Source organism: Bolinopsis microptera, chromosome 1, assembly GCF_026151205.1.
Source record: "Bolinopsis microptera isolate Bmic1 chromosome 1, MBARI_Bmic_1.0, whole genome shotgun sequence".
Taxonomy (NCBI): domain Eukaryota; kingdom Metazoa; phylum Ctenophora; class Tentaculata; order Lobata; family Bolinopsidae; genus Bolinopsis; species Bolinopsis microptera.
In genome coordinates, this window is record NC_087072.1 from 9,848,847 (window position 1) to 9,876,442 (window position 27,596).

The 27,596-nt window shown below is 38.2% G+C and overlaps 1 protein-coding gene and 2 non-coding genes across 3 annotated transcripts; 2 read left to right on the top strand and 1 right to left on the bottom strand.

Moving 5' to 3' along the window:
• Positions 1–3,313: 3,313 nt before the first annotated feature.
• Positions 3,314–25,149, bottom strand: LOC134823132 (uncharacterized). Its single transcript, XM_063834482.1, has 19 exons — positions 24,892–25,149; positions 24,332–24,545; positions 23,447–23,658; positions 22,666–23,225; positions 21,238–22,400; positions 20,513–20,768; positions 20,084–20,298; positions 19,525–19,715; positions 19,181–19,350; positions 17,845–17,906; positions 15,786–16,668; positions 15,571–15,636; positions 12,985–13,082; positions 11,309–11,467; positions 10,968–11,146; positions 10,760–10,847; positions 10,462–10,601; positions 4,388–4,589; positions 3,314–4,198 (listed from the first exon to the last, which is right to left on the bottom strand). Exons 5-19 carry the CDS (start codon positions 21,364–21,366, stop codon positions 4,115–4,117), a joined length of 2,922 nt encoding a protein of 973 aa, XP_063690552.1. The 5' UTR covers positions 21,367–22,400; positions 22,666–23,225; positions 23,447–23,658; positions 24,332–24,545; positions 24,892–25,149; the 3' UTR covers positions 3,314–4,114.
• Trnag-ucc (transfer RNA glycine (anticodon UCC)) lies at positions 5,127–5,198 on the top strand. The gene has a single exon. It is a non-coding gene; the product is annotated as a tRNA-Gly (tRNA).
• Trnag-ucc (transfer RNA glycine (anticodon UCC)) lies at positions 6,053–6,124 on the top strand. The gene has a single exon. It is a non-coding gene; the product is annotated as a tRNA-Gly (tRNA).
• Positions 25,150–27,596: the final 2,447 nt, after the last annotated feature.

The window sequence follows — 27,596 nt, forward strand, 5'->3', positions numbered from 1 at the left end:
AGGTAAACAAGCAAAGTTTGTTTTCAATTATTACATATAACTATTAGTTGACGGCGCGGATGTTACTCGGTTGGATTTTTCGATGCGAAGTTTACTGGTATGGTCCGCGCTCAGCCTCAAGCCTGTCATTCCGCCGAATTTATATGATTATGAACATATAATACAAAAATTAAGTGCAAGTAAGTAAGTAAATATTTCATGCTAGGCACGTAGCACCCATTACGGTATGGGTAACCACTAATATAACCATCCATTGAGTCTTTGCTTTTTCGCTTTGCATAGCAGCTCAGCGAGGTCCGCAGGGCACAGGGGTGCTGGGTGCATTTTGCCTATATCTAACGACAAACAAGGTGGCCTTACAACGAGAAGCATTATTAGATCGATGCGCGGCAAGCTTGCTAGTTGCTACGAAATATCCCGAAACGGGTTAGTCCATTATCATTTCTAACAATAAACACATTGTTGGCACTTGGCAGTTGGCTTGATACACGAACAATTGCATTTCGATCTTCGCGCACGAAACCAGGACACAGGAGCTTGCCTGTCATGCGTCGGCGTACACGCTTCAATATGCAATTCTTGGTAGCTGTGATGCTACGCGCAGCAGGCAGCTTCATTCCTCCATAGCTCCATTCTCCAATGAGTATGTTTATAAATATTATAGCTTGTAGCACGATCCGTTACTGTGCCGCGCCGCGCATTCAATTATTGATTATTCTTCTTGCAACGCTAATTCGGTGAAATGTGCTACTGTGCCTTGCCGAGCTGCGATGAATTGACATCGTCAGTTAACATTATAGCCTGTGCACTGTGCAGCAACAGTACACGCGCTTTAACCTAACCATGTGCTTTCGCGCCACTGCAGCGTGCAGGCGCGCTCGTTTCACACGGGAGGCGATCGGCGGAGAGGAGTTTAAAGATAAAATAGAGATAAGGATAAAATACATATATAAATAGATCAAGATAGCGATTAGAATATTGAATAGAGATTTAATTACAGCAATTTTACAAAAATGACACACATGGGCCACATAATGATTTACATCATAAACCTGCTAGCGTATGTGTATCAAAATTTTTTTGACACACATACGCTACTTAGGAAGCGCATGTGTATCATTATTTTTTGACACACATGCGCTTCCATACTACACATGGCAGCGTTTGATCGAAAACCTGGTTTCAGCTCCCCCTGTGGGCCCAGTAACAAAACATGTAATACCATATTTTCATAATCCCTATTTTAGCCGTGGCCTTCAATTTCATACCAAACGGTCCAAATCATAAACATAGAGATTAGGCGGAATGACAGGCTGTGGGCTGAGCGCCGCCCAGTAAATTTATCCTTGTAGCGCGATGCGTTACTTTGCCGCGCCGCGCACTTAATAAGGCTTCTCACAGCGACAGAGAAGCTAGATCGGCGAAATGCGCTACTGTGCCGCGCCGAGCTGCCATGAATTGACATCGTCAATTAAATTTATCCTTGCGCCTAGAAATTTGGTTTAAGATTACGTAAACGATCCAGGTTTTAAAAATATAAAATTGCATTTACTTCGAGAGCTAGAAACAAGACGTTTATCAGACGACAACTTCAGAAGCAATCGAAACCTTGTCTTTAAGAAGGCCCCTAAAGCTGGTCACAGAGAAGCTGTAGATGAAGAAATTTGCTAGGACATTGCAGAACATAAAAGCACATGCTATCCTATAAAATTCCTTGTATCACGTTGCGACCCCCACGGTCGTTTCACTATCGTCCTGACGATACAGGGGGAGCCGCGCACTTCGTGCGCGGCGGGTCATACAACGTATGACAAAAAATTCCATATATAGAATGGTCCTGGCAGTGGCACCAATGCATCTTTCTCTACTAAAGGCTCGAGCATGCGGTAAACAGCAAATGGCAGGAAAGAAATGGTGTAAACTGTGGCAGTTAGAACTACAGTCATAATTCCTTGCCATCGGAGAGATTCCCCGGATCCTCTTACTACTTTTGTCGCTTCTTTTAGCAAAAGGACTGTAGAGACGATTATGATAGCATTGGAGGTACCAAATACAATAACTGTCCTGACTAGGGGTAGTATCTTCCATACGCCAGATAAAGGCTTGCTCATGGTAGTATACACCCGGAAGTCAAAGATTATGGCATCTTTGTCAATGACAAACTGTAGGCACGAAATAAGCATAGATATCAGCCATATTCCTGTACATAGCTTTTGAGTTTGCCTGCTTGCTGCTAGACCAAGACCCTGTTCTAAGATAATATTTTAGTAGAAGAAGCTTTCCTAGTGTCATAGCACAGACAAGGAAACAGCTCACGGTAAAAAGGAACCGCGTCCAAAGTACAACCTTGGATACTTCAATGAGGGAATTTTAGAGTTAGAAATGACTGAGATAGAATTGGGAACGCCATTAAAAATAGCGATGAGTAAAATAATGGAGGCAACCAGAATTGTGGAATCTCCGAGAAGGGACGATAAGGTAATGAACATCATCCACCATCCCAAAGCGTTCCTCTCTGCAGAATCTTTAATTCCAAACAGAGTGTAGTTCGAGTAGTCATAAGACATTATGGTTCCAGAGGAGGCAACAGCAACTGATTGTATGTGAGCAGATATTCTCTAGAAAACTCGGCGATATTTTAACTAGAAAGTAGAAAGTGAGCTCACTTCTAGATATCAATGGATACATATTAGCATCAGGTAACTGTATCCCAGGTTTGTTGTTTGTACCGCTGAGTAATAACAAGTAAAGATCCCATACTTGGATACTTCCCGTAAAGATGACGGGGGCTACTCACCGAAATGTTTCAACTAACCTGATTGATTCTTTTGGATATGAACCAACAAACTATCTTCACCGCACAATCAACATCAAATATCCGATATCGCTAATCAACAACACGTCGTGCATCGGCGACCGAGAGCATTTCAAATCGCAGCTCACCCAGTTGCTATCTCTTCCGGATACACCGCCCATCAGGGGCTACACTCCTCAGAACTCAAACTCGCTGCTTTGCTGGAGGAATGACAGAGAGATCTCCTTTCTGTGGGGTGGTCACACAATGTGATGGCCCTGTTAAAGCTTAACGAATCTCAATACTTGTTGACTGGAATGCAATACATTCCTAAATATCATGTGACCAAGTTCCCCACAAACCCTGTCTGGATGATATTCGACCGGCAGCCCTTTGATTAGGGCCGATAGGTAATTTGATGACTAGCCAAGCTCTCTTGTTTAGGATTGACTTTACTCTTATTGGCATTTAACCCATTCTCTCGAATTAAATTTACTTTTTACAAGTAAAACTAGGGAATAACTTTGCCAAGTGAAAACATTTTTAATTATCACTCTCTCTCAAAATATCACATGAAGTTTCCTTTAAAAGCTGATGGTGGTAGCAATATAACACCTTTTAGCAATTCTCCCGAACTATCTTACAGCATCGTCAATCAACTAAAATCCAAATATTACGGGACAGTTTCATTTGTAGGGCTATTCTTTACTAACTAATATAAATTAACAGTTACACTATTCACTGTCTGACAATAGGAATATCATATTAATAATACGAAATAATTCTTATAACCGACAAGTATTGTCGACATTACCACTTCTCAAAACTTTGCTATGACTCAAAACTAGAACTTAAGCGGTAATTAACATAACATCTGCACAGTCTCTAGACCAGGTCAAAACATAGTAAAATATGAATCATCAACCCGATCGGAATTTCTTAGAGTAACCAGAAAATCACAGAAAACTAGCAGACTTTCATCTTCAACGAAAAGGGAAATTCCATAATATGTCACACCAAGTTTGAAAACAAATACAAAATAGAAAAATACAAAGCATAACCTAGCGTCTGTTGGCAATGATCCCAGTTATCAGTTACACACAGGTAACAGTTACATATATCACTCTCAAAAACACTCACAACGTCTGTCTCCAGGGCACTGAGGTCACCTGACCATCCAAACATCATGCTGCACAGACACAACAAAACTATAACAATAAGTTACTGTACAGTTTACTGAATAATTATTTAATTCTGACTATGATCGTCTATCACTATCGCTACATTACAAAGATATTATCTAGATCCCAGCTACTTTCACTAATCTTCCAGCTCGTATATGTGCGAGTTTCCGAGCAGCATTTTGTGACTAGAAGCTCCGGCCGGGTCCAATATCTTTACCGCCTGAAATTTCGGCAGAATTATAACACCTTAGAATTTGTAGTTAGCACCATTAGAATTGAACACCCTATGATCGGACAAATATTTATATTTACTGTTTAAACATGGTACAAACTACAAATGACCCCTCACGTCTTAAACTAAAATTTAGAGATCGCTATCTAGAAAACAAAGGAGGAGAGGATATCTTACCTCACTCTGAGTGTGGATAACATTCTCCTTATCATCGTTACTCTGACTGCTCTTTCCTCCTCCACTCTTCTTCTTGTTCTTCTTGCTAGTTACATTGTTCCAGCCATCTTCTGCTGACTCTAGTATCAGTCCCTCTGTAGAGTTAGATGGTTCGTCTTGAGAGGACTTGTGGTATGTCAGCATGTCTTTTTCTTGTATCGGACTGAAATATAATTGTCAATTAATATAAAACCATAAGAACTGGTAGTAGAAATAACGTATTTGTTGGATATAATTTAGCCTTACTCCAAAGTTATCTTGTTGGGATTGGAAACGTGCTGTTATGATCTTCCTGATCATTCATAAAAGTAGCTGGTGACTACAAATCATGAGGCTAGTTTTAAGGGAGCTTTTAGTACAGTAAGGAGTAAGGACGACTATAAATAATAATCTTCAAACTATTAATTAGACAATATACAGCTACTATAGATAATAATGACTACTTTACTCTGAAATTTGACTAGTAACGCGTTAAATTCCTTTACTTCTGGTTGCGATACTTTCGCCTGGGACTTAATCACGTTAATCATTTTACTACAAATAATTCAACAATACCATCATCCTTCCTCGATCTTAAAGTTAACGCTTAAGAATGTAAAATGTTCGAGACAATGTCCAAAGTATCTTCAAATTAGATTAATTTTTTTAAATATCGCCTTCCCGTTCATTATTTGGAATTTATAATAGAAACTAATACAGAGCGATGATGGTGTAATGGTCAGCATCGTTGCCTTCCAAGCAGTGGATCCGGGTTCGATTCCCGGTCATCGCAGATCTTTTAGATGAAGACTTTTAGAAGCAGATTTGTTGGTAAAATATGAATTAAAATATAAATTACACATTTACACTTTACAGAACAGGTGTTCACTTCTATTTAGATTTTAGAGGTTCAACTCTGGTTCTCAGTCCTTTTTTTGCTTAAGAATCCACAACGAGTCTGGTCAACAAAATTGGCCCATTTGGTCTGCATTGCTTTTTGGGCCTCGTCTCAATCTTGTGATCTAATTTTAATGGTGTTACTAACACTGGTCCCATGCTCATGTTATTAAGTACATCCCTCCAATATTAATCTTCTTCTTTCTCTTTGCTCCAAACCTGGTAATCATTGGTACAACAATTTTCCTCCTGGAGTACATAGCTGCGGGCAGGAAGTCTGCGAGACTAGTGGTAATGGTATCCACTTCAACTTCGCAGCCCAGAGGTCCCTGGTTCGAACCCCGCTTGAGGCGAAAATTATACACTGGGTATCTCTCAGTTCTCCCTGCGAAATCCGGCCAGTCCACCAAGCTGTGATTGGTACAGGGCCTATGCCTTGGAAACTACAAATTAACTGTTGGTTGCTGTGATGGGGATCCTCATGCAGAAATGCATGGCTATCTTCCTCCTCGCTTACACTTGTGTGAGCTTGGAGAAGCATTATGAGCGGGCGTTGCCAGGTAACTGGCTATCCCATGAATGGAAACGTATTGGTTTTATTAATAAGACAGCTGTGCTGTCTAAGAATGTTCGAGACAATGTCCAAGGTATCTTCAAATTAGATTAATTTCCGAAATTCCGTTAACATTATACTTTTTAATATCGCCTTCCCGTTCATTATTTGGAATTTATAATAGAAACTAATACAGAGCGATGATGGTGTAATAGTCAGCATCGTTGCCTTCCAAGCAGTGGATCCGGGTTCGATTCCCGGTCATCGCAAATCTTTTAGATGAAGACTTTTAGAAGCAGATTTGTTGGTAAAATATGAATTAAAAGAATGCCTATAATGTGATCCGAAAGCGTGCACCAACAGTTATACCAGTCACCAGTCACCAGTGCCACGGGATCACGAAAGAACACAAAAATCGGTCCTCATTACCTGCTTATGGAACCAGTGGCGAAATTAGCACACGAAAGTAGGGAGGTAATTAAACTAAAACTAATTAATGAGCAGAGGGAGTGCGCGCTCATACACATCAGAGTGGAGAAACTGCAAAACAACATATGCTGCGTGCACGTGCAGAGGCTAAGGACAGAAGTTAACCAGCTATATTAAAAGGAGCATGGCACGGTGTACTGGGAGAACTCAAGACACTAATCTGAGTTGGCATGACTAATTGTTGCGAAACCTTCATAGAGGAACAGGAGATTTTGTTTTTTATACATTGTATTTTTTGTAAAAATCATCTTTACTTGGTGAACGATATATATAATACACTTTATGAGAATAAGTATTATTTGATATCTTCGATTGACATCTCGTATACTCTTATTCTCGGTAGACCTTTTCAACTCACAATAATTTGCAATAAGTCACCACAATCATAAGTCATAACCAAAGTTATAAACGAAACAACATCAAAATCGACAAAACAGAAGTTGCAGTCATAGATTTTTCGGTATTTTCGGAATCAGTTACACTCTACATCTGTCTATCAAGCTGAAGCATTTTTTCCAAGATACTGAGAGCTCATTTCGCTTCCATCTATACAGAATTAGCTTTTTTTTTGTTGATAAAACATTGTGTCAAACTTTTACACCAATGCTCAAACGATCAACAATTTTCGGAAGGTTCTGCTGTCTAAGATTCAGTCCATCGTGTCAGTCTCCTTGGAGAACACAGGACAGAAACTGGAGGACACGAGGGCGTAGGACACACGGGCGGTACTTTCCTAAAAGGGTGGACACTAGGGCGTATCACGTGACTCACTCTAACATGGAAACGAGGGCGGTACCAGATACCGTTCTTAATGCTGAACTAGTAATAAACTCGTAACTAGTAATAAACCCGTAACATCACACAATTTCATTTTAACTTTTGTTTATAAGCGTCAACCTACTTGTATACACATTAATGACGAATTAATATATTTTAGCTGTTACCATACACTATACAGCCATATTCAATAATTTAATAACATCTGATAAGAATTTACTGGCAAGACATAAGATTAAACGGGTTTTTGATGTTCTCGACCAATGCTGTGAAATTCGCACTAAACGTATTATTCGAATTAAATTTCTCTGAAAATTGCCGCATTTAAAAAAAATACAGTAGTTGTTTCACGATAGTTCATAGTTGGTTTTGTATGGTGGAATATTACCAAAACACATAACATGTGCTTCCCGCAACACGTTCATGGTTACTGGTTAGCGACTAGGGTGGGTACTGACCAAGATCGCAAGGGGTTAAATTTAGCTCATACCGGAAGACATTATGAGTAATAAACTTGAAATCACTTAATTTCCTCCACAGTCTACTTGTCGAGATTTGTGTGTTCGAGACTTGAAGTATAACGTCACATATCCATAGACTCGAGAATGCTGCAATGCTGCGCGTTCCCACAGCCGCATTTTTACCGAATTTTCTGCGCATTTCTTGGCGAATTTAACAGCCCCTCAAATTAAAACTTGAAGTAGTAAATTGGCGAATTATTCGCGTATTTTTGAAAACTCTAAATGCGCCGTATTTTTTGACGAATATTTGTCGAATTTAACAGCCTTGTTCTCAACAGTCAGGTTGAGGTAAAGCTTAGCTCAAATAATCTACTCACGTGAAACAAAACATACTGATGTGATAAATATTCACCCAGATTTAATAGAGCCAAAATTTGAGATATTTTCCTTAGATATCTCAGCCAACTCAGCAGCAGATTTAGGGGTTCGGTAACATGGTTAGACCAATTAAACACTGCCTAGATGTTCATGTGAAAAACTTGATCTTCAGTATATCGCAGTCGCTGACGCTACAGTTACCCAGATTTAGATCAGGGGTAGTACGCACCAGGGCGGGTATTTACTTTGGTCAGACGAATTTCACTGAGGTGCGTTCACTCAATTTCAAACCATCAATCCTCTCAGTGAACGATTTTCAAACTGATTAAGGCTTTTATTTGTTTACCTTACCGTCTTTGCTTCAGCCTTTTTAGTTTTAATCGCCTTTGTGTCCTCCGCCCTAGTGTCCTACACCCCACAGGATACAAAGCAGTAAGCACCTACAATCGAGGCAAAATTATCATATTAACGTAGAAGTCTAGAAGTTGCCCGATCATTACTTTTGGTTCTTAGACCTAAAAACCAAAAGTAATGATCGGGCAACATTCCTCAGCTGAAGAAATATTCTCACGTTTGCCGCCTCATGTCTTGGAAAGGGTTGACGAATGAGCTTTTCCATTCAGTTTATTGGACTGCAAATTAAATTAACCTTTTGTTCTATCGATTAACCATTTGTTCTATTATTTTACTCAATGTATTATCTAGATACTCTTTATGTAGGTGCTGGATTGTGTCACATCGAACTTGGCTAGATTGAATGCCATTGGTTTTGTTTTTTAAAGGATTTAGACTTTTCTAGGGCCGTTTTCTATAACAGCTACCATGAATAGTTCCAGACTATACGGAAATTACACTATATTCGGGTTGCACAGCGAGGCAGAAAGATACTTTTGGGCTTCCTTTCATATATTAGTGGTCTTCTCATCACTCATTGGAGATCCTCTGGTCCTCTATGCATCTTTCAAGAAGGATTCCTTTAAAGTCAACATATTCATCGTCGTAATAATCCAACACCTTGCTGCATCCAATATTACTTATTCTATCTTTGTTGTCCTTCCAGAAGCCATTGCATTATTCGCCGGTTCTTGGGTATTAGGAGATACCATTTGTTATATTTCTGTTTATACATACCATTACATTTATTTGGTAAGTATGCTTCTCATTGCTACTCTGGCTACAAGCAAGTTTCTACTACTGAAGTCTTCTCAGCATCGATTCTGGTCAAAGAAAAATGCTCATTTGGTATGCAGCACCATTTGGGTCTTTTTACTGATCACTCCAATCCTGATGCTTGTGCTAAACAAAGATGATGTGTATTTCGACTTCAGGATTTACAATTGTAACTACTGGGGAACCGCTGATGCATGGACTTACATAGTCCCCGTAATTGCCTTCTTCTTTCTTTTCGCCCCCAATGTAATCATCGTTGGCATCACAATTTCCATCCTGAAGTACTTGGCTGCTGCAAGAACATCAGCTAGACGTGTCCACGGAGTTGTTCTTTGGCAAGGTACTCTTGCTGTTACCTTCACTACTGTTATCTATTGCATCTCGTCGTTACCTACAGCAGTCTACCATACTGCCGAACGTTTTGTCGAAGATTCGAAGAGCCAATTCCGCATCCATCTACATAGAATTGGCTTCTTCATGGCGATGATAAACATTATGTCCAATGTCTACATCTATGCTCTGACGATAATAAGCTTCCGAAAGTTCCTTCTGTCTAAGGTCCTTTGTATGGAGTCTGCAGTTTCTTCACATGAGTCCCAGAACTCGAGAAGCGTGTTGGCGTCTCATACAGTTCAGGTAGAACGAATAAATACTAACCATCAGCAACTACAAGCATTATTATTAAGATACTAAGATATTCCGGTAATTTATATTTGATCGCTGTTAACCTGTATAGTGTATATTGGTGATTTCTTAGTTCTCACAAAACCTTACTTTTAAGGTTACGATACAGGGAGAAGGACAGCACAGGATCACAACTCCGAAGATCACGAAAACCTCCATTTGAAGGTGTCAATTTTTGAAAGACAGGAGCAAAGAAGTGTGTGAAAAACATGAAAACGAAAAATAGGTTATCACAGGCCCTTTGAACGAAATTTACTCTTAACTATTCAATTTTGTGTTTCCTGATTACATTTTGATTTGGCCAAAGTATTTTCATGGACAGGAATGTTCTAATTCTCTTCTTATTTTGTTAATATTCAGTTTGAGTTGAGCTAATCCTTAAAAGGTTTTACTTCTTATATGAAGTTTGTCAATATGTGAAGTTAAGTGTTAAGTTTGTTTTTTTTAATAAAAAAGTAAGACTTGTTTCGCGGAGACTTGTGTATTCAGTTGGTGATTCATTCACCAACTGTTCTAAACAATAACAGTTATAAACAATAAGTTATAAACAATACATATCGGTATAAGAGCGGTTGGCAAAAAAATTAGAAGGGTTAAATTCTCGCTTCCGTCTAAAATAATAGAACAGTATAATTTCATATAAGCACCTGGTAGTAACTGGGGATGAAGCATCATCAGAGCTCTCACTAGCACTGCTGCTACCATTCTTGTTCTTTCTCCGCTTCTTTCCCTTCAAACTTCTCTTACTAGGCAACACGAAGGTCTCAACCTCCTCGTTAAACGACACCTGAAGATCAATATTATGTAACAAAAATCAGCCATCGCTATTTTGAGACCCAGGACACACAGGAGCGGAGGGTGTGGCTTGTTAGGAGTCCTGGTAATTAATAACGGATCGAAAAACAATGTTACATGAAGTTAGGAGTATAATTAGCAGTTTCTTACCTTTCTAGATCTGGGAGACTGAGGGGGAGGAGAGTGAGGGGACTTGAGGATTCCTTTAAGGGTCGGATCATCACCGTCTGAATCCGGTCTGAAAATGTGATCATATTATCATAGTTTTTAAATGTGCGAGATCCGTTTGAACTTAATAAATCATCTGAAAATTAAATTGAGCAGTAGACATTTTTTATTAAATGTAGATGAAACTTACGAGTATTGCATAGGAATGTCACATGGTCGGTTGCCGACTGTGTACGTGATCTTGGTTCCAGAGTCAGATGTACTGACATGAGGAGTAATGCTGGCAGAGCTGGTATCTTCCCAGGGATCTCCAAACGATTGCACTATCCAATCAGCATTCTCCTCAGTTATAAACTTAAATGGGAATACCTGGAATTTTAAATGTGATTAAAATGTTAAAATCACAGCTGGTGATTGATAAAGCACACTCCACAACAGAAGATAATTTCCATTGTCCACTTTAAATAGTGTCAAAAGATTCGTTTCTACGAACAAAAGTAAATGATCAACATGAAAGTTCCTGCAACGAACCTCATCCTCAGAGTGACCTATGTGTATGGCTGACCAGAGAGATTTGTGTTGTTTGTAAAGAACAAAACACACGTTGTCATATGACATGTCGATGGTGTAGGTAGTTACTGTATGGGGTAGGATGAGGTACAGTGAAACGTCCTCGTTTTCCAGCCAAACCTGTAATACGAGAGGTTCACGTACTGTAGTGCGACACGTACTCTAGTGCGACATGTACCCTAGTGCGAAACCTCCAAGATTGACACTGTCGCAGTTGAGTACGTTACCTGGATCGTAGTGAGACACGTACCCTAGTGCGACAGAGAATTTTCAAGGCCGACACTGTCGCACTACAGTGCGCTACCTGGACTGTAGTGCGACACGAACTAAAGTGCGACAAAGCACTTTACACATTCACTAGGTCATCCTTCTCCAGCCGTCAGGATAGAGTCAGTGGATAGTCACCAGCTGCGTGAACAAGTTAGTCGAGGTGCAGAAGGTACAATCGATGACAAGATGAGGGGCCTCAGCTAAACGATCCATATTTTCCACAGTGCCGAACAGGAAAGATCTTCTTCTCTCTGCTGAAAAGGTAGAATCCCAAAGAAGGAAGGTTTCGCCACCGTTCGTTCTGATGTAGTCAGGAGTTAGGACAAGGTCAGCCAAAGAGCGGGGAGCAACAGGATGGCTCATGGCCTTCGTCCGAGCTGTGCGTGCCATCTTAGCGAGGGATTCCTGCTGACAGTTGAGTTTTGACATGGCTTCGAAGGAGAGGGGTCCAACAGCGTCAGCAATTAGGTGTTTCGTAGGGAGGTCAGTATCGGAAGCTTTCCGTTTCATGTTCTGCTTTGCTGTGTAGACAGAGTTTGCTGCAGGAGTAGGAGGGTGGGAATGGGTCTTCGTACTGGTCACAGTAGTGTCGTTCATCAAACTGAGAAGTCCGGAGCAGATCTTCTCAGTGCATCGCCAGTAGGTCCTGTCGTCGCGCTTCTTATCCAGGCAGTAGCGGTATTCGTCGTGGATAACGTTTCTTGAACCAGTATAGTGCGTCCAGGAATGAAGGTGATTGAAGAAGACATGTTGATGTTGTTCGATGCTTTGGTAGAATCATCGTGGACTTATATATGGCCCAAGCATATGAACTTGTTATCCCAATCGGAGATATACCTTCATACGATGCGTGATAGGAATGAGGATCATATGCTGCTTACGAGTTACCCGGTGGATCACACACTGCATACATGGCTTGAACTGACCCGAAGGAATTGTGATCAGTGGATCACTTCGAAACACGTGATGTGAACCGACGAATCGTATTGTCAAGATCACTTCGAAATAAGTGACGTGAACCGACCCGACGAATCACTTGATGGTCCATAAGAAGGATAGGATGTGACCGGAACTTGGAAATAAGTCAGGATATTTTGTCGCAGTAGAGTACGCTACCTGGATCGTAGTGCGACACGTACCCTAGTGCGACAGAGGGTATTTTTGTCGGACTTCGCACTAGAGTACGTGTCGCACTAGAGTACGTGTCGCACTACAGTACGATTACCACAGTTTATCTAAATTTTTTTATGAAACTCATCAGATTTGCAAATTTAAATTGCCACATTTCTGGAAGCAATAACCAAGACAGGAAGTATCGATTAGCAACTCCAATTAGCTTGATTGCAGGCCCAAAAAGTTACCCTCACCTTCTTGCCAGATAGCTTCACTTCAGGAACACTGTTGTACACAGTATCAAACAGCACTGTAGCAGTGCTCATATCTTGGAACACTCGAATTCCTACACCTGAAGTAAACGTAATTTTGTTATTGTATCCGAACTTCATAATAAAGCGGTAAAATGTTGCCGCCTTGATTTGGTAGCTTCTTGGGACAGCTTTTTATGAATGCTTTTGGATAGGGTTTGGGGTAGCTTCTTCGATGACTGTTATTAATCGGTAATAACTACTTTCCAGAAAGATCTTGGTGTCGATGATTCTGGATTAAACGTGCTCCACAACGTACCATGCAGCACGATCGATATCGTGTCGCTCGATCGATCGATCGTGTTTTCCATTCGCGCGCGCGCATAACAACAGAAATCGCACAAAATTTACCGTTGAGTCTCTATTTTTGCTTCGCGCGTTCCCGAAACCAAAGGAATAAATCTCTAATCCAGAAGGACTTTCGACTAAATTGTTCCATTCGATAATGCCGAAAGTGAAGCGTTTTTAGTGTTTAAAAAGAACCATTTTCAAAATGCATGACCAGACATAAGCACGCACGTACAGCACCCCTCAACAACGATGGCACGCATGCGATATGTCGGTAGGGTTAACCCGACCCTACAAAACCCGAACCCTAACCCAAGCCTCAATCAAACCGCGGCAGTATCCAAGAAGCCAAACCACTAACGATAGACAAACTTTTATGGTTTTAGTAAGGCTGAAGATAAGAATATTGTAGAGAGACAGGTAGGGAAGTATGAAGGAAAGTTCTAAAACGTGTGGTTTACACTCAGTCAAGGCATCTGAACTGAGTCGGGCATTGCTTCGCTATTTGGAACAGTCATTAGCCAGTGCCGGGCCCAGTGGAATAAATTTTAAATATGACTAGGAATCCATTTTGGGAAGAAAAAAAGGCTATATATTTTTCGGCCGCTTTGCGGCCGACTTGTCACTGGTCAGCTCTTCTCCCAGGTCAAGATTAGTTTGAAATGCTTAGCGTATCCATTAGAATAATTACCGGATGAATATGCAATTGCAAATTTTGAAATTAAATAAAAAATTTCTGAGAATTCTTTAATTTATTTGAAACGCAAGGAAATATTTTTTAAAAGAACTATACAGCCTAGCCCACAGACATTACCATACTATTCTTCAATCTAACTCGGTAGATCGAGTTCCAAGATTTGACTCTCAGCAGCATGATGAATGATTCGCTACTCAGAAAGTGGCTTCGACCTTGTGTCGATGTTTATGGCCTGACTTTGGATCTGAAGCTTGCTTCTGCCAGGTTAGATACAATATTGGACAATAAATAATGATAAACTTCGGACTTAAAGCGGGATAGGGATGTATAATGGTGGGGCCGGGGTTGTCTGCACTGTACTCTAGATGATCTAGGATGTGAAGCTTGCTTAAGCCTAGAACACACGAGTTCCCCTGATATAGTAGCAATGGCTAGATTCACTTCCTTCCCACTTGCACTGTTGTTGACTTGTAGCTACAATATTAAATTGATTCGTGGAAATCGGTCTCGGATGTGAAGCTTCCTTAAGCGCCAAACCCTGAGAATACTGTATTACTCGAACTTCGAGAATTTTCTAAATGAATATAGACTAAAGGAGCCAACTTGAATCCATAAAATTTTGAATGCTACATTTTAAAATACCGCTCTATATTTACACCGTTCACCAGTTAATATGGCTGGGAGGATTGGGAGGATTCATATTAGATTGTCGATTGTTTAAGATTAACTTGATATTTTAGCGTATCAGAGCTGAAATTTTGCATGACTATTTCAAATGACTATTTTACATGACTATTTTTTCATATTCCGGGTTGTTGAGGAAGGAGGAATGGATAGCTCGCGTTTTCTGCGCGTTTTTTGGTGTCTGAATGCGCAAAAAATAGTCAAGCAATCTTATAGGTAAGAAATAGTCATGGAATCTAGGAATGCGCTCGATTCGAACTTCGAGTCGATAAAATGATGTAACATCGCGTTAGCCCTGAGAGCGACCAATTTTGATTTAATTTTAAATTAATGTGAATATTTTTTCCACAAGAATCTTTTTTTACCGGTTATCAACAAATTTTGACTAGGTGTTAAATTCCTGGACGCCTGACTATTTGCCACTGGCACTGCCGGGGTCTGATCTTTACAAGCTGATCCTACTCCAGCTTAGACGAATGATTCTGGATTTGTTGTTCTTTAAAATTTGTTGTGTTTACCAGTAATAAAATACAAATATCGATGAGTAATATGTAAGCCAAGTTCAGAATCCTACAAAATAGTTGCTACAGAGCCATCTAATCAACATGTTGCAACTAAGCTGTCCCTAACCTAAATGAAACACATGAGCTATCCACACATTTGATAACTTGACATTTTAGATGATAGCGTCAATAAATAGCCAAAGTACGGTGCCCAGAAATATTCGCACATTTCATCATTCATGGTCCTTTAAAGTGCCGGGCAACTGAATTAATTAATCTCAGACACAAATATCGACAAAAATCAGGCACAAAAAGTCTGGCGAGACAAAAATCACAGCAACTAAGAAATTAACTTACTGAGATTATCTTCTAAAGTGCAGTCCGTATAAGAGCTCAGTCCACTGTTTATCGAACCACCTTCATCTGGAATGTAAAATAATTAAACCACAATCAGAATTCAAATTTAGATAATTATGAAACTAGATAAACTGTGCATATAACCAAGACCTAAGAAAGTGTGCAGTAATTGGTGCAATAATAACAGTAAATTTAACAACATAATTAGTACTTACCAACGATGGTTAAATCTCTGTTTTCAAAGTCATTCTTCTCTGCTTCACTTATTCCTGCACAATTCGGCTCCTTGCAATTTTTGGGATCTCCGTAATTACAAAGTGTGGCAGAACACGGCACGGGTGATACGTTAAATCTACTCCGGAACCTGGCCGGTTTCTTCGGAGCTTCTGACGTTTCTTTGTCTTCACTAAAAGTTATTTTAACCTCAGTTATTTTAGCCACTTCTGAGTCGTCAGATGAGCCGTTAGTAGGGGAGGACTGAGCTGAAGGAGGTGAGGGAGGGGATTGGTCTGGTATTTCAGGTGATATTGGCTTGAACGAGTTGTCGGGTGTGCTAGAAGTTTCTACCATATTCTCTGGGTCTATACTACATCTGGGAACTTCTATAGATTCAGGAACTTCGTCTAGAGGAGCAAACGGAATATGTTCGAGGTTTGTCTCTGTGGATGAAGTGTCTGACATTTCAGAATTACAACTGTCTATTGATGGTACTATCTCTATGGATGAGACTTCTGAAGAGGACGCTATATCTATATCATTGACTGCAGATTGTAAATTATGTTCTATCCCGTTCTCCTGTACAGTTTGTTCTACAGATATGGACGATATTGCTGCTAAACTTGGCCCCTCTACGTAAGTGGTCGTGTTTTCCGTTACTGACGGTTCCTCGGATATTGTAGAAGGTTCGGAATCAGGTAAGTTATTAGAGTCTGAGCTTTCAGTCTGTTCGTGTGGTTCAGAGGGTCCTGGAAGCTCCTCCATAAGACTTGACTCTGAAGGTTCGGGAAGTTCCTCCACAAGACTTGACTCTGAAGGTTTGGGAAGCTCCTCCACAAGACTTGACTCTGGAAAATTTGAATAGTCTTCCTTGTTTATTTCCTGGGGAAAGAATGAAAAGTTAATGTTGATAATAATTTTATATTACGTATTATTATATAGTTTTATATTACGTATTATTTCTTGAAATGGGACAGTCTTATTCATAGAATTGTAATATTTAACACTTTTTAATTAATTTTCTTGTGTTTTAAATGTCCTTTCCTGATCAGAACTTAGTTTAAGAACAAAATTTCACTGGCTGATTGAAATCATGTTCTAAGATGTTATACTTAAATCATAAACTTTTATATACGATTGTGAACTTTAATTTACGATCAAACAACTAAATTGTCAACGAAATTCAGACTTCAATACCAGAGACCTAGACATTGATCGTTAAAAAAGGACGTACACTTATGAACATAAAATATAACGATAAACTGGAGCAAATATAAAGATAAGCTAAAACAGGTTAACAAGAAAATGACGGAGGTAAAACTTTAAATGTTCAGAAATCAAATTAAGGATGGTGACGTAAGCTGCTCAAACAAAAATAAATAGATAAACTACGGTAAGGGCACAGTGAACGATTGTAATCATTCCACTAAAGATATAATGGTCAAATTGTTCGGTTCTGATGCGTTATTTTAAATTGTTGCTGACAGAGAACCGTGCTTCTTTGAATTTTCTGTAAATTCTTGTGTACATTCTTGAGTTTGAGGTTGAGAAGGCAGCTGTGAGTTGGCTCCTTCTACCTGTAGTGCTTCACTAGTAGTTTAACGGTGTACCATGTTGCACAAGTGTGCTTCCATTAACGACACATCAAAGGAAGTATTTCGAATAATTGCAAAAGCAAAACAGGCATAAATTAGGTAATTATAGCACATAGAAGTAATATATATATAATATATATATTATACGCAATACGCACTCGACAGTTTAACAAAATCCGGTGAAGACGGTATGTACCGGACCAATGACTAAATTTTGAAAACAATTAATTTTAATCAATAATGTAATCAATGTACGGCCAGGTAATGGACATGTGACCAATTACCGTAATGACGTGGACTACATTCTAACTTTACTGAAACACCAAGTATAAAATTTCAAATTGTGCTGGCGTTCTGCCAGATTGTTTTAATGAAATTAGACTTGACCATGCAGTATTCTGAAAGTCACATACGACTAAAAATCTTAAACAAGAACTTGTCTGAAGAAATGTAAAACAAATACCTGTGGTAAAACGTCTAGTGTAACTACCAGTTCTCTCTTCTCTTTATCGAACTTTGCTTTACCTGAAATTAGAAAGATTGTTGGTGCTTTGTACTTTCGATTTCCTTATTTCGATACGTAATACTTCGCCGGTATTAGCTTTATACAGAGCCAGCCAATAATAATAAGCTCTAAAATAAGTTAAATTATATAAAACTCCACGAATGGTCAGTGCGGTAAATTTCTGACGGAAATGTAATAAAATCTTCCGAAGAACCATGCTTAATCCGTTTCACGCTTATTACCGAGCCAAAAAGGATATTATATAGATAAGAAAACTTAGATATAAACTTTGATGAACTAATGGATATAATGGGTAAAGTACACTGAGTTTAGTATATATAGCATATTAATATCATGCATGTAAGAGAGTTGTTATTTGTAAACAGTAAACGTGTATATAATATAATATACGTTAACAAATTACTGGAGTATCTTATCACAGTCAGACCTTTTTATCGCTAATGGTTTGCAGTAAGTGTACGTGGTATTATATGTGGTACACACACTGTACACTGTACATTACTCATAGCTCTCAGAGTACATTATAGTAGGTACTTGTACACAGATCACTAATACAATATAGTGATCTGTATACATTATACATTAGCAGATACCACCACTAGATATAAGATACGCTCTTCAATACAATGTTCTGTGCTGATGAGAAAGTGCAGCTATTTGCAGATATTTGGAGATGTTGCTATCAAAACTTCTTTATTGATCTCGTGAAATAGATATTTGGAGATTACTGATTTACCTGGAGTCTTGGGAGATAAGCCAATTATTCACATTTTATTTACAGTATTAAAAAATGACGAGTGAGCCATTTATTAATTTGCGGTGCAACTGATGGCAATATACCACCCAAAAAAGTTATACAAAATATGGTATGCGATTATATATTGGATGCCTGTACTCCTTGTAGCAGATACAGCCATGACGTGTTACATTGTGGATTGCTAGAGATTTATTGCTTGTACCTTGTCCCATATATTTGTGACCTGCGTCGAACCCTTGTGTTATTATACGCACGTACAGTAGTTTACATTACCGCATATTAAAATCCTGAACAATTCATCCCTCCAGGCTGAAGACGGACAAAGTTATACCTAATAATATATTGAAACACAAACCTAGTAGTAGTATAGACACTTCCGGCTCTAACATTAGTTTGTATGGTATATTATATCACTGATATTTGTTTTGTGACCGGTTCGAGAACTACTTTTGTTTCTTTGTTTGAACCTTTTTGTTTTATTGAAGCAGAAATGAAAGTTTTAATCTCTACACGTACCGTTATCACAGTCAACTTTGTAGGGTAGATTCAGGTGGTTGAGATTGTAATGCTTGGAATGTAGTTCGAGGAAGTCAGCGTACACATCTAGATTAACATCCCTGGCAGAGGCGTGGAGCGGCAGAGAAAAAGTAACGACGGTTTGAGTTGGTCTGCCGCCACTTGTAACCCTGAGATATTGTGAGTACGTGTGTTTGTGTCAGATCTTTACATACCGTACTTTGTAAATTCTAGACGGTCGCAATTTACAAAATGTAAATACAACAAACAGTTTAGCTTAAATCTTAATCAATGACTTGCTCAGTGCTCACTGCTTCTACTTCATAATCCTCAATTAAAATTACCGGTCGTTGGTAAAGTTGCCCATGTTCACATCTTCTCTAAATACTATCTTATATTCAGGTTCATCTGACGGTTTCTTCTTCTTTTCTTCCTCTGCTTTACTTAATTTCTTCTCTTTTTTCTTCTCCTTTTCGCCGGGAATTTCAGGAAAAGCAGGCCGTCCTCCGAGGTGATCAAACGCATCCGGTTTCTCCTAGAGTGAAAGATAAAAGGTTACTCAGGGATTGGTAAATTTTGGCACTCTGAAGCAAGCTGTGTCACATGATAAACATTCTGGGGCCCTGTAACTTGGGCACTGATAAACATTCTGGGGCCCTGTAACTTGATAAACATTCTGGGGCTCTGTAACTTGATAAACATTCTGGGGCCCTGTAACTGGGGCACTGATAAACATTCTGGGGCCCTGTAACTTGGGCCCTGTAACTGGGACACTGATAAACATTCTGGGGCCCTGTAACTTGATAAACATTCTGGGGCTCTGTAACTTGAAAGCAAAAAACCGAAAAACGTGAGCTGTCATAAATTCAATTTCAGTTTAACATGAGATATATTATGACAAACCTCGCCAACACGCTTTCTAATGACACAGGAAGAAGGAGTCCCTTTGAACTTCATCTTTGGGAACTTCTTTGAACCTCTGTCGAGAGTAACCTTAAAGTTATTGCATACCCCGTCGATTGCTGTTTCCACGACCATGTCTTTAAACTTGGGATGGGAACACCGGGTGATAACTTCAGGATTGAAAACTACATCAAACACATCACACTCGACATCCTCTGAAAATATTTGACATGTTTCAGCTGATTCTTCTAAATGGGTCGTAACGTTTGTGCAGTTTTAAAAGCTTGACTCTCAACCACAGACAGAATTGACTTTATTTATTTCTCAACTCTGAAATAGGCTGAGAAAGAGATTGTTTCAGACTAACACGTGACTGTCAAACTAACACGTGACTGTCGAAATGACTCAACGTTGATAAAAGTGACTTACTGTTATCCTTTTCAACATGGGAAGGTGAAAGACTGTAGGGTAGAGAACACTGCTGACCCTTCTCAACTTTATCACCCTCTGACTTCTCCGCGTACTGGAATTCAGGGGGCGCTATCTCGGGGGAGCTACACACGTTTATAAAGGCTTTTTTAGCCTCGCTGTCGTTCATCTTTATCACGAAACCAGGGGTAGGTTTGATAAACTTCATGTCTACACCGCGTTGGGATTCCAATGTGGTTAGTTCATCCTCGTATAACTGAGAAAACGGTATATAGAATACAAAATAAGTAACCAGGGCAACAGTTCGTCAACAAACGATATCAAATTATCGAATTTATTTGATAACTAGACATAACTAGACATAACTAGACATAAAACCTAGATGTTGTGAAGTTAAAACCCCTGTTATGAATTTAGGGTAATACTTGATGAGAATATTATGTCAAATTCCACGCCCCGCCTATTGTTTACAAATTGTAGGAATTCAGTATTTACAAAACAAGGGATTTTCATAAAACGTGAACATCCCAACCAACCGAGAGCAGAGGCTCAGGTGACAGTGTATTGTACTTTAGTCTTGATTACAATAGTACTAGGTGATTCGTTATAAATTCGAATTTGTCCAAATTAGGGCATCATATAATATAGCGCTAAATGTGGCTTCAAAGCTATGACCTAACCATTAATCAGGGTAATTTCTTTACAACAATTTGCACATTTCTTACTTTTCGTTTTTCAGGGTCAGCCAACTCCTCTGCATAATCTGCAAGCAATTTTCTAAATTCTTCTTTCTTCAGAGCTTCCGTTATCTTCTCCATCTCCTCCTTCGTCATGTCAAGCTGTTCTCCCGGCATATTGTCTCCTTTCTAGCGGATGTGGTGGTTAATTGACTAATTAATTGACTGTAATTTAATTAACTGATTATGAAGGTGAGAAAAAATATCACTCCTATGTTCAGTGTTCACCGAGACAATTCAGATGATTTTTCGGGAGCAGTTTTTAAGGTTGAAAGATGGATCCCGATTAGTAAATAATACAATTACTCAGATGTTTGAAAAATATTTAAATTGAGCTGAAATACAATAAACAGATTATAATGTTGAATGGATCAAACAATTGTTAAAAACAAACGCGTTTATTCTAATTCAACTTCAAGTAAATTTAAAATGAAAACTCAGAAAATTCATGTCATTTATTATAACGCTAATACATTAAATAAAATTTAAAACCCGTTTTTGTTTACCTTCATTAAATATAAATTTTAAAATGCAAAAAGTGCGATATTTTAGCGGTCTTGCCCTAAAAATTGCAACCAAACTTCAATAAGGTATTTACCTAAATTAGACTCAACAAGCAACAAACAACAAATCGAAAAATGGTGCTGTTCTTTTGGCTGCAACATCAGAATATATAACAGCAATGTGGTCAGCCATTAGCAAAATTGACTCAAAGAAAGTATTTACCCATGCTTGACATATCAATTACGAAAACCATAGTGTACAGTACATGAACCATTATACATTGAAGCGAGTATAATTAACGTCTGGCCATCGTACATTGGTCATATAATAATGCGAATAGTACAGCTCAATATTATGATAGTGTAAGTCAATGGCAAGGTGGGCTTAGTTTTGTCAAGCTAAAAACAAATTATAATACTGGCATGCAATAATTGTGTGACAGAAAGTTTGTTGCACAAAATTACTCACAGACATGATAAAAAATGGCAAATTAATCCCGGCTTGTTTACAAAACGTTTAATAAATTACAGTTCGTAAGAAGTTATAAAATGTTTTAAATTGTATCCTAGAGATCTTTTGCGTCAAAACTTGTCAGAAATCGTCAAAGAAGGAGTCGTCGATATCTTCTAACAGTTTCGCTATCTCTTCTGTGTGAAATATAATGTAAATCATTAAATTTCCTAATATACCGTTGCATTGTTTCAAAATTAAAAATATCCGTGGAAGATCAGTGCAACGTGTATCAGAGCCGACTGGTAAAAAGTGTTTGTTTGAACCAAAACTTTTATAATTATAAACCTTTTTTCGATTTGAAAGCTTTGTTACGTCAAGTAATAATTGCCTGCGTTCAATATTACGAGTCTAAATCATACTTAAAAACAAAATCCCGTAAAAATCAATAGCTAAAATTACCTTGTTCTTTAGGAGAGATGTTGCTGCTGCCAGCTGCCCCATTCTTAGAAGGAGGTGGAGTCGTTTTAGTCCTCTTACTACCACCCACTGCCTCTCCCACTACTGTTAAAACCAACCGCCTCCCCGCTATTCCGCTTCCTGCTCCCCTGAACAGGTGTGGCGGGCCCCACCCCTGCTGCTCCTGCGTTGTATACTGGATGTCTTGGTGGGGATTGCAAGTTTGGTCCGCTCGAACTCTTCTGAGAGGTCTGTTTTTTCTGCTGGAATCGGGTTCGTTGGGGAGTCCATGTCTTTTGGGGAGTTTGATTTGCAGGAGTCCCAGCTCTGTTTCCAGGGTTGTAAGGCACATTGTCAGGGTTTGTTTTGTTTTGCGGAGTGTCTGTTCTAAAGTTGTTCTGCATAATGTTTGTTCTTGAATTGTTCTGAGGTGTAGTTGTTCTGGATATATTATTACGAGATGGTCGAGGTGGAGGGGGTCGGTTTGGTGTGTTCAGTGTTATGTTTGGAGTCTGATTTTCCATGTCAGGGTTCTGCTCTTTCTGGACATTAATCTCCGATACCTGTAAAACATCATCACTAAAGTTATATTTAAGAAAGTTCATACTTAAATCTGTGTTAATCAACAATATTAATCAGAAATAGTTTGAAATCAATAACCTTTTTTTGAGTGCTTAAAAAGTTAGTAATAATAATAAGTATTGAATACTCCAGTTTGACTATACATATATGACATTCAATACTGATAAGACTCTAAAAGTTTAACTAATGAAATACACATCACCTCCAAAATGTGCTTGTCAATGATCCCTTGTTCTGGGTGTAAACTTGAGGCGTTGTAAATGTGAACAACGTTCGGTAGAGTAATGTTAACATATTTCTGTACTGATATGAAGGAGAATATAGTACACTGTCGGAGTAAGAGTCCGGCACCAGGCTCTAGTAGTGCTCCGTACTTTTCCATCACTTTACTGTGTACTGCCGCTTTTATCTCACCTGAATATTTATTATTTACACATTACTAACGTTAGATAATGTACAACTTATGAACTTATATTACATTGATGAAGTTATCATTATACCTGGGTCACATAGTTAAGTTATTATGTCCCTCTAGCTCTTGGGAGATGTGTCGTTTCATATTACTTATTCCCATTTAAAATATCTATGATATTAATATTCTTATAATGCTTTAATAACTGACTCTTGGATAAGTTACATAAATTAAAAGTTTATAATATTCCTTTGTTTTTTTTTGTCTGACTCCACGACGGGACAGGTATTAAAAGAATGTAAATTATTTTAACAAGAGACGATTTCTTTCTGTCGTTTATTAGTTAATTAGATCAACCTTATCACTCGTTGAAAGTCTAATAAGCACAAAATATCATCAGAAGAAGCAGGATCACTGCAAGATTTACTAACTTAATTACGATATCAATTGCTAAAAATCGTCAGAACAAATGTTAAAGGTATTCTAACCTTATTTTAATAATACCGACTGGAAAATACTTCTGCAGAACAATTTTCTGGTCAACGAATGTTTTTCTTTGTCAAATTCATAACAACTGTTGCCAAGACAATTAGGATATGATAATATGGGATATATAATTCAACATAATATGCAATAATATATAACATATATTAAAAGCTCCAAAAAGAAGCACACCTGTATTGTCGTGTAGAATAAAAGATGTGTCTTTGTGGGACACTGCCTCCACAGACTTAATAATAGCAGAAATGTGGGCGACTTTCCCTCTATACAGACACTTGCCATGCAGAATATTCTTTATATTGTAAGGGAGGAGAATATCTGTCTTGTCTTTGAGGGTTCTCAGTGTGTTCCAGATATCCCCTTGCAAGTTGCTGTCCTGATCTTTTATCTGAAATTATCTGTGTTAAATCAACAATTTGTTAAATCAACAATTTGAACTTCATGAATATCAAACTGAGGACTGAGCGCTGCGCTCAGTGACCGCAGGCTGTAAATTAGACTATTAACTTTAATTTAAATAATGTGACATGGTGTATCATTACCTGATAATTATAAGACAAGACAAGTTATTGTAATTTGATGCGTAAGTGGTAGGGGTGAATGGCCGAGTAGATACTTCATAATTAAGTCATATAATAAATTATACAAGTACATTATGAACTTTATCAACAACTATAATTATATTAACCATCAAAAATACTATATCACGTCACAATTAATCAAGTATTAATCACCTCTTGACTACAATAGATTCCCTGCACTGAATTTGATATGGCAGCAGAGAGTGGCGAGATAAGGTCATTCTTTCTACCAGAGCTGAGATGAGGAGAACGAAAGCAAGGCCTCTTCTTGTTGGGAGTAGTGAACTGTTTTTGAGTAGTGACAGGGATGTCTGGTAAGTCATCAAACAGATCTTGACTGTCACCAACAGCATCTTGCAATCCAAATAGTTCAATTGAGGTAGGTGATCCCTTAATGTTCATCCCTATAACCATAGTTTTGTCGAATGAAATTGATAGAATATGATAATCATTTCTCGGAATAAAATAAACTTTTAAAGAGTAAGAGCTTTCAAGAAGAATTTGAGTCATTTTCATTTTATATTTTTCAGTTTAATTTCAGGGGCCAATCTCACTTGACGGTATATTTATAATTGAGCTTAACTATGGGAGCTAAAATGTAACCTTAAAATAACAATATCATAACAATATCATCATAAGCAGTGGCGTGACGTTGCGTCTTGGCTCCCCCTCCCCTCTTAAAGTTGTAGAAGAATATTCAAACAATATACACATAATATAGCAATGGCCAATTGGCTGACTATAAGGTCATGGCCTGAACAAACAATTTTTTTTTAAATAGTCAAGTGATGCTAAAGCAGAGCACAAATGTGTAATAAGTTAATAGATAAAAATACTGATTCAATGATTAAAAATTTAGCTGTGAGTGTCAATAAATTACTGTGTCATAAAAAAAGGAACGATGTACACGTTATCTGAGATACCAATATTTCAATATCAAAAGGATAGTGTCTAGAAACATTCATAGTCCATGGTGGCAGGTATCAAGTTCCCCTCTTAAAGTAGAATCGTAAAATTGGACAGATTAGGTGATCTCAGAGGATACGCCGGTAAAATCTCTAAAAAAGTGCGTTTCTATCTAGAGCAAAACGTTTTTCAATATTGTCCCACATTATGTCTACATTAAATGAGAATGTAAACTAATTAATGCAAACGATTAATGAAGTCATTACATTTTTCATTGGCAAGTCGAAAGAGTCATATTAAATAGCTGAAAACCATCTTTGTAACACTCAGCAGATTTCAAAAACTGAGCAGTACCAGAAAAAGCTTAAAGAGCAATGACTAAGCAATGATTTTATTGGATAGTAAATTTAATATTGTGTTTTTATGTTGGGCATCTAGGCTCAATTAAAAAAATGGGACAGGCTTAGCTGCAACTGGGCATCTGAAACAATTCTTACTGCCACTAATGGTTAGCCTAATTTAAGACTCAGCTGAATAGAACAATCCACAGTCCTATTTACAGATCATGTCATCGTATCCACTTGTAAGTTGTACCCAACAGTCATGAATCACATAAGACTTCATCAATGCAATGATCATATATCTATGTTCTACTAGATGAGTCTTGTGCTTAACACTCAATTAAGTAATACATAATAAGGGGTTGTCGGACTAAAGCTATTGTCACCGTGCACGTAAATTGAAATCGACTAAGTAGTACACTATAAACATGCCATCCACTCACAATAGTGAATGGAAGCTCGTATGCAGGTAGGGTCAACAATAGCGCTCGATTCGTGATCCAAAACAATTATTTTGTATACGCGCGGCTTCTACACCATAAAACAATTTTCATTGACATAAACATTATTTTATGTATTATTTTATGTATTGTTTTTACGTAACGGAAAAAGACAATTTTGAAAATAACAACGAGGAGAGGAAAAGGCAACAACTAAAATATGAATTAGATAAAAGATTTCATCATCATCATACTTATACTATATTTTTTGATGAAATGTTACTTAGCTTGCTAATTTATTACATGACAATTGATACTCGAAAAATATTTATTTCGAATGTTGCGACCGTCCGTGTCGACGAGTTCAACTCATAAAAACTCATCAAAATGCATTTTGATAAGTATTACAAACCATCAAATCTGTTACTCAATTCTTTCACGAATATTATATGGATATTGAATATGAAAATAGCGCCGCGCGGAGGGATGGCTAATGACGCACCAGGTAAAATGGAATTCAATTGTTATGTGCAATCAGTAATGATATAATACATAAACAATAAAGCATCCAAATAATTAAATTGCTTCGCGTGCTCCGTAGAGTTTTCATTTTGTGCAATTTTAAGTTTTTAGCATATAAAATTTAAAATGTGAAATGGTTAAATTGTGAAATGGTTAAATTGTTTACTTTATCAATATAAAATAAATAAAGCTAGTATTTGAATAATATAAACCTGGAAACCCCATACCATGCATGATGCAGAGTTAATAAATAAATTATGTCATATGTACCAAATGAAATTATGGCGGAATGACGGCTGATCAGCGCGCAGCTTAGTAAAATTGCATTGACCACAATTCATGATTCAAATGACCTTTAAAATGACGACTAAAAACAAACTAAACAAATATAATGCTGTATGCTGTACACATTACTTTTTACATTTTAGGTTTCCATCGCGCAATTTTGTTTATATGAGGACCCTTGTCATACGTTGTGCGCGGCTCCCCTGTATCGTCGAAGACGATATAGTGAAGACGATATAGTGAAGCGACCGTGGGGGTCACCACGTGATACAATGAGGACCCCAGGCTTTAATGTTGATAAACAACAATAGAGATTAGGCGGAATGACAGGCTGAGCGCGGCCCAGTAAAATTTTGTATTTTCA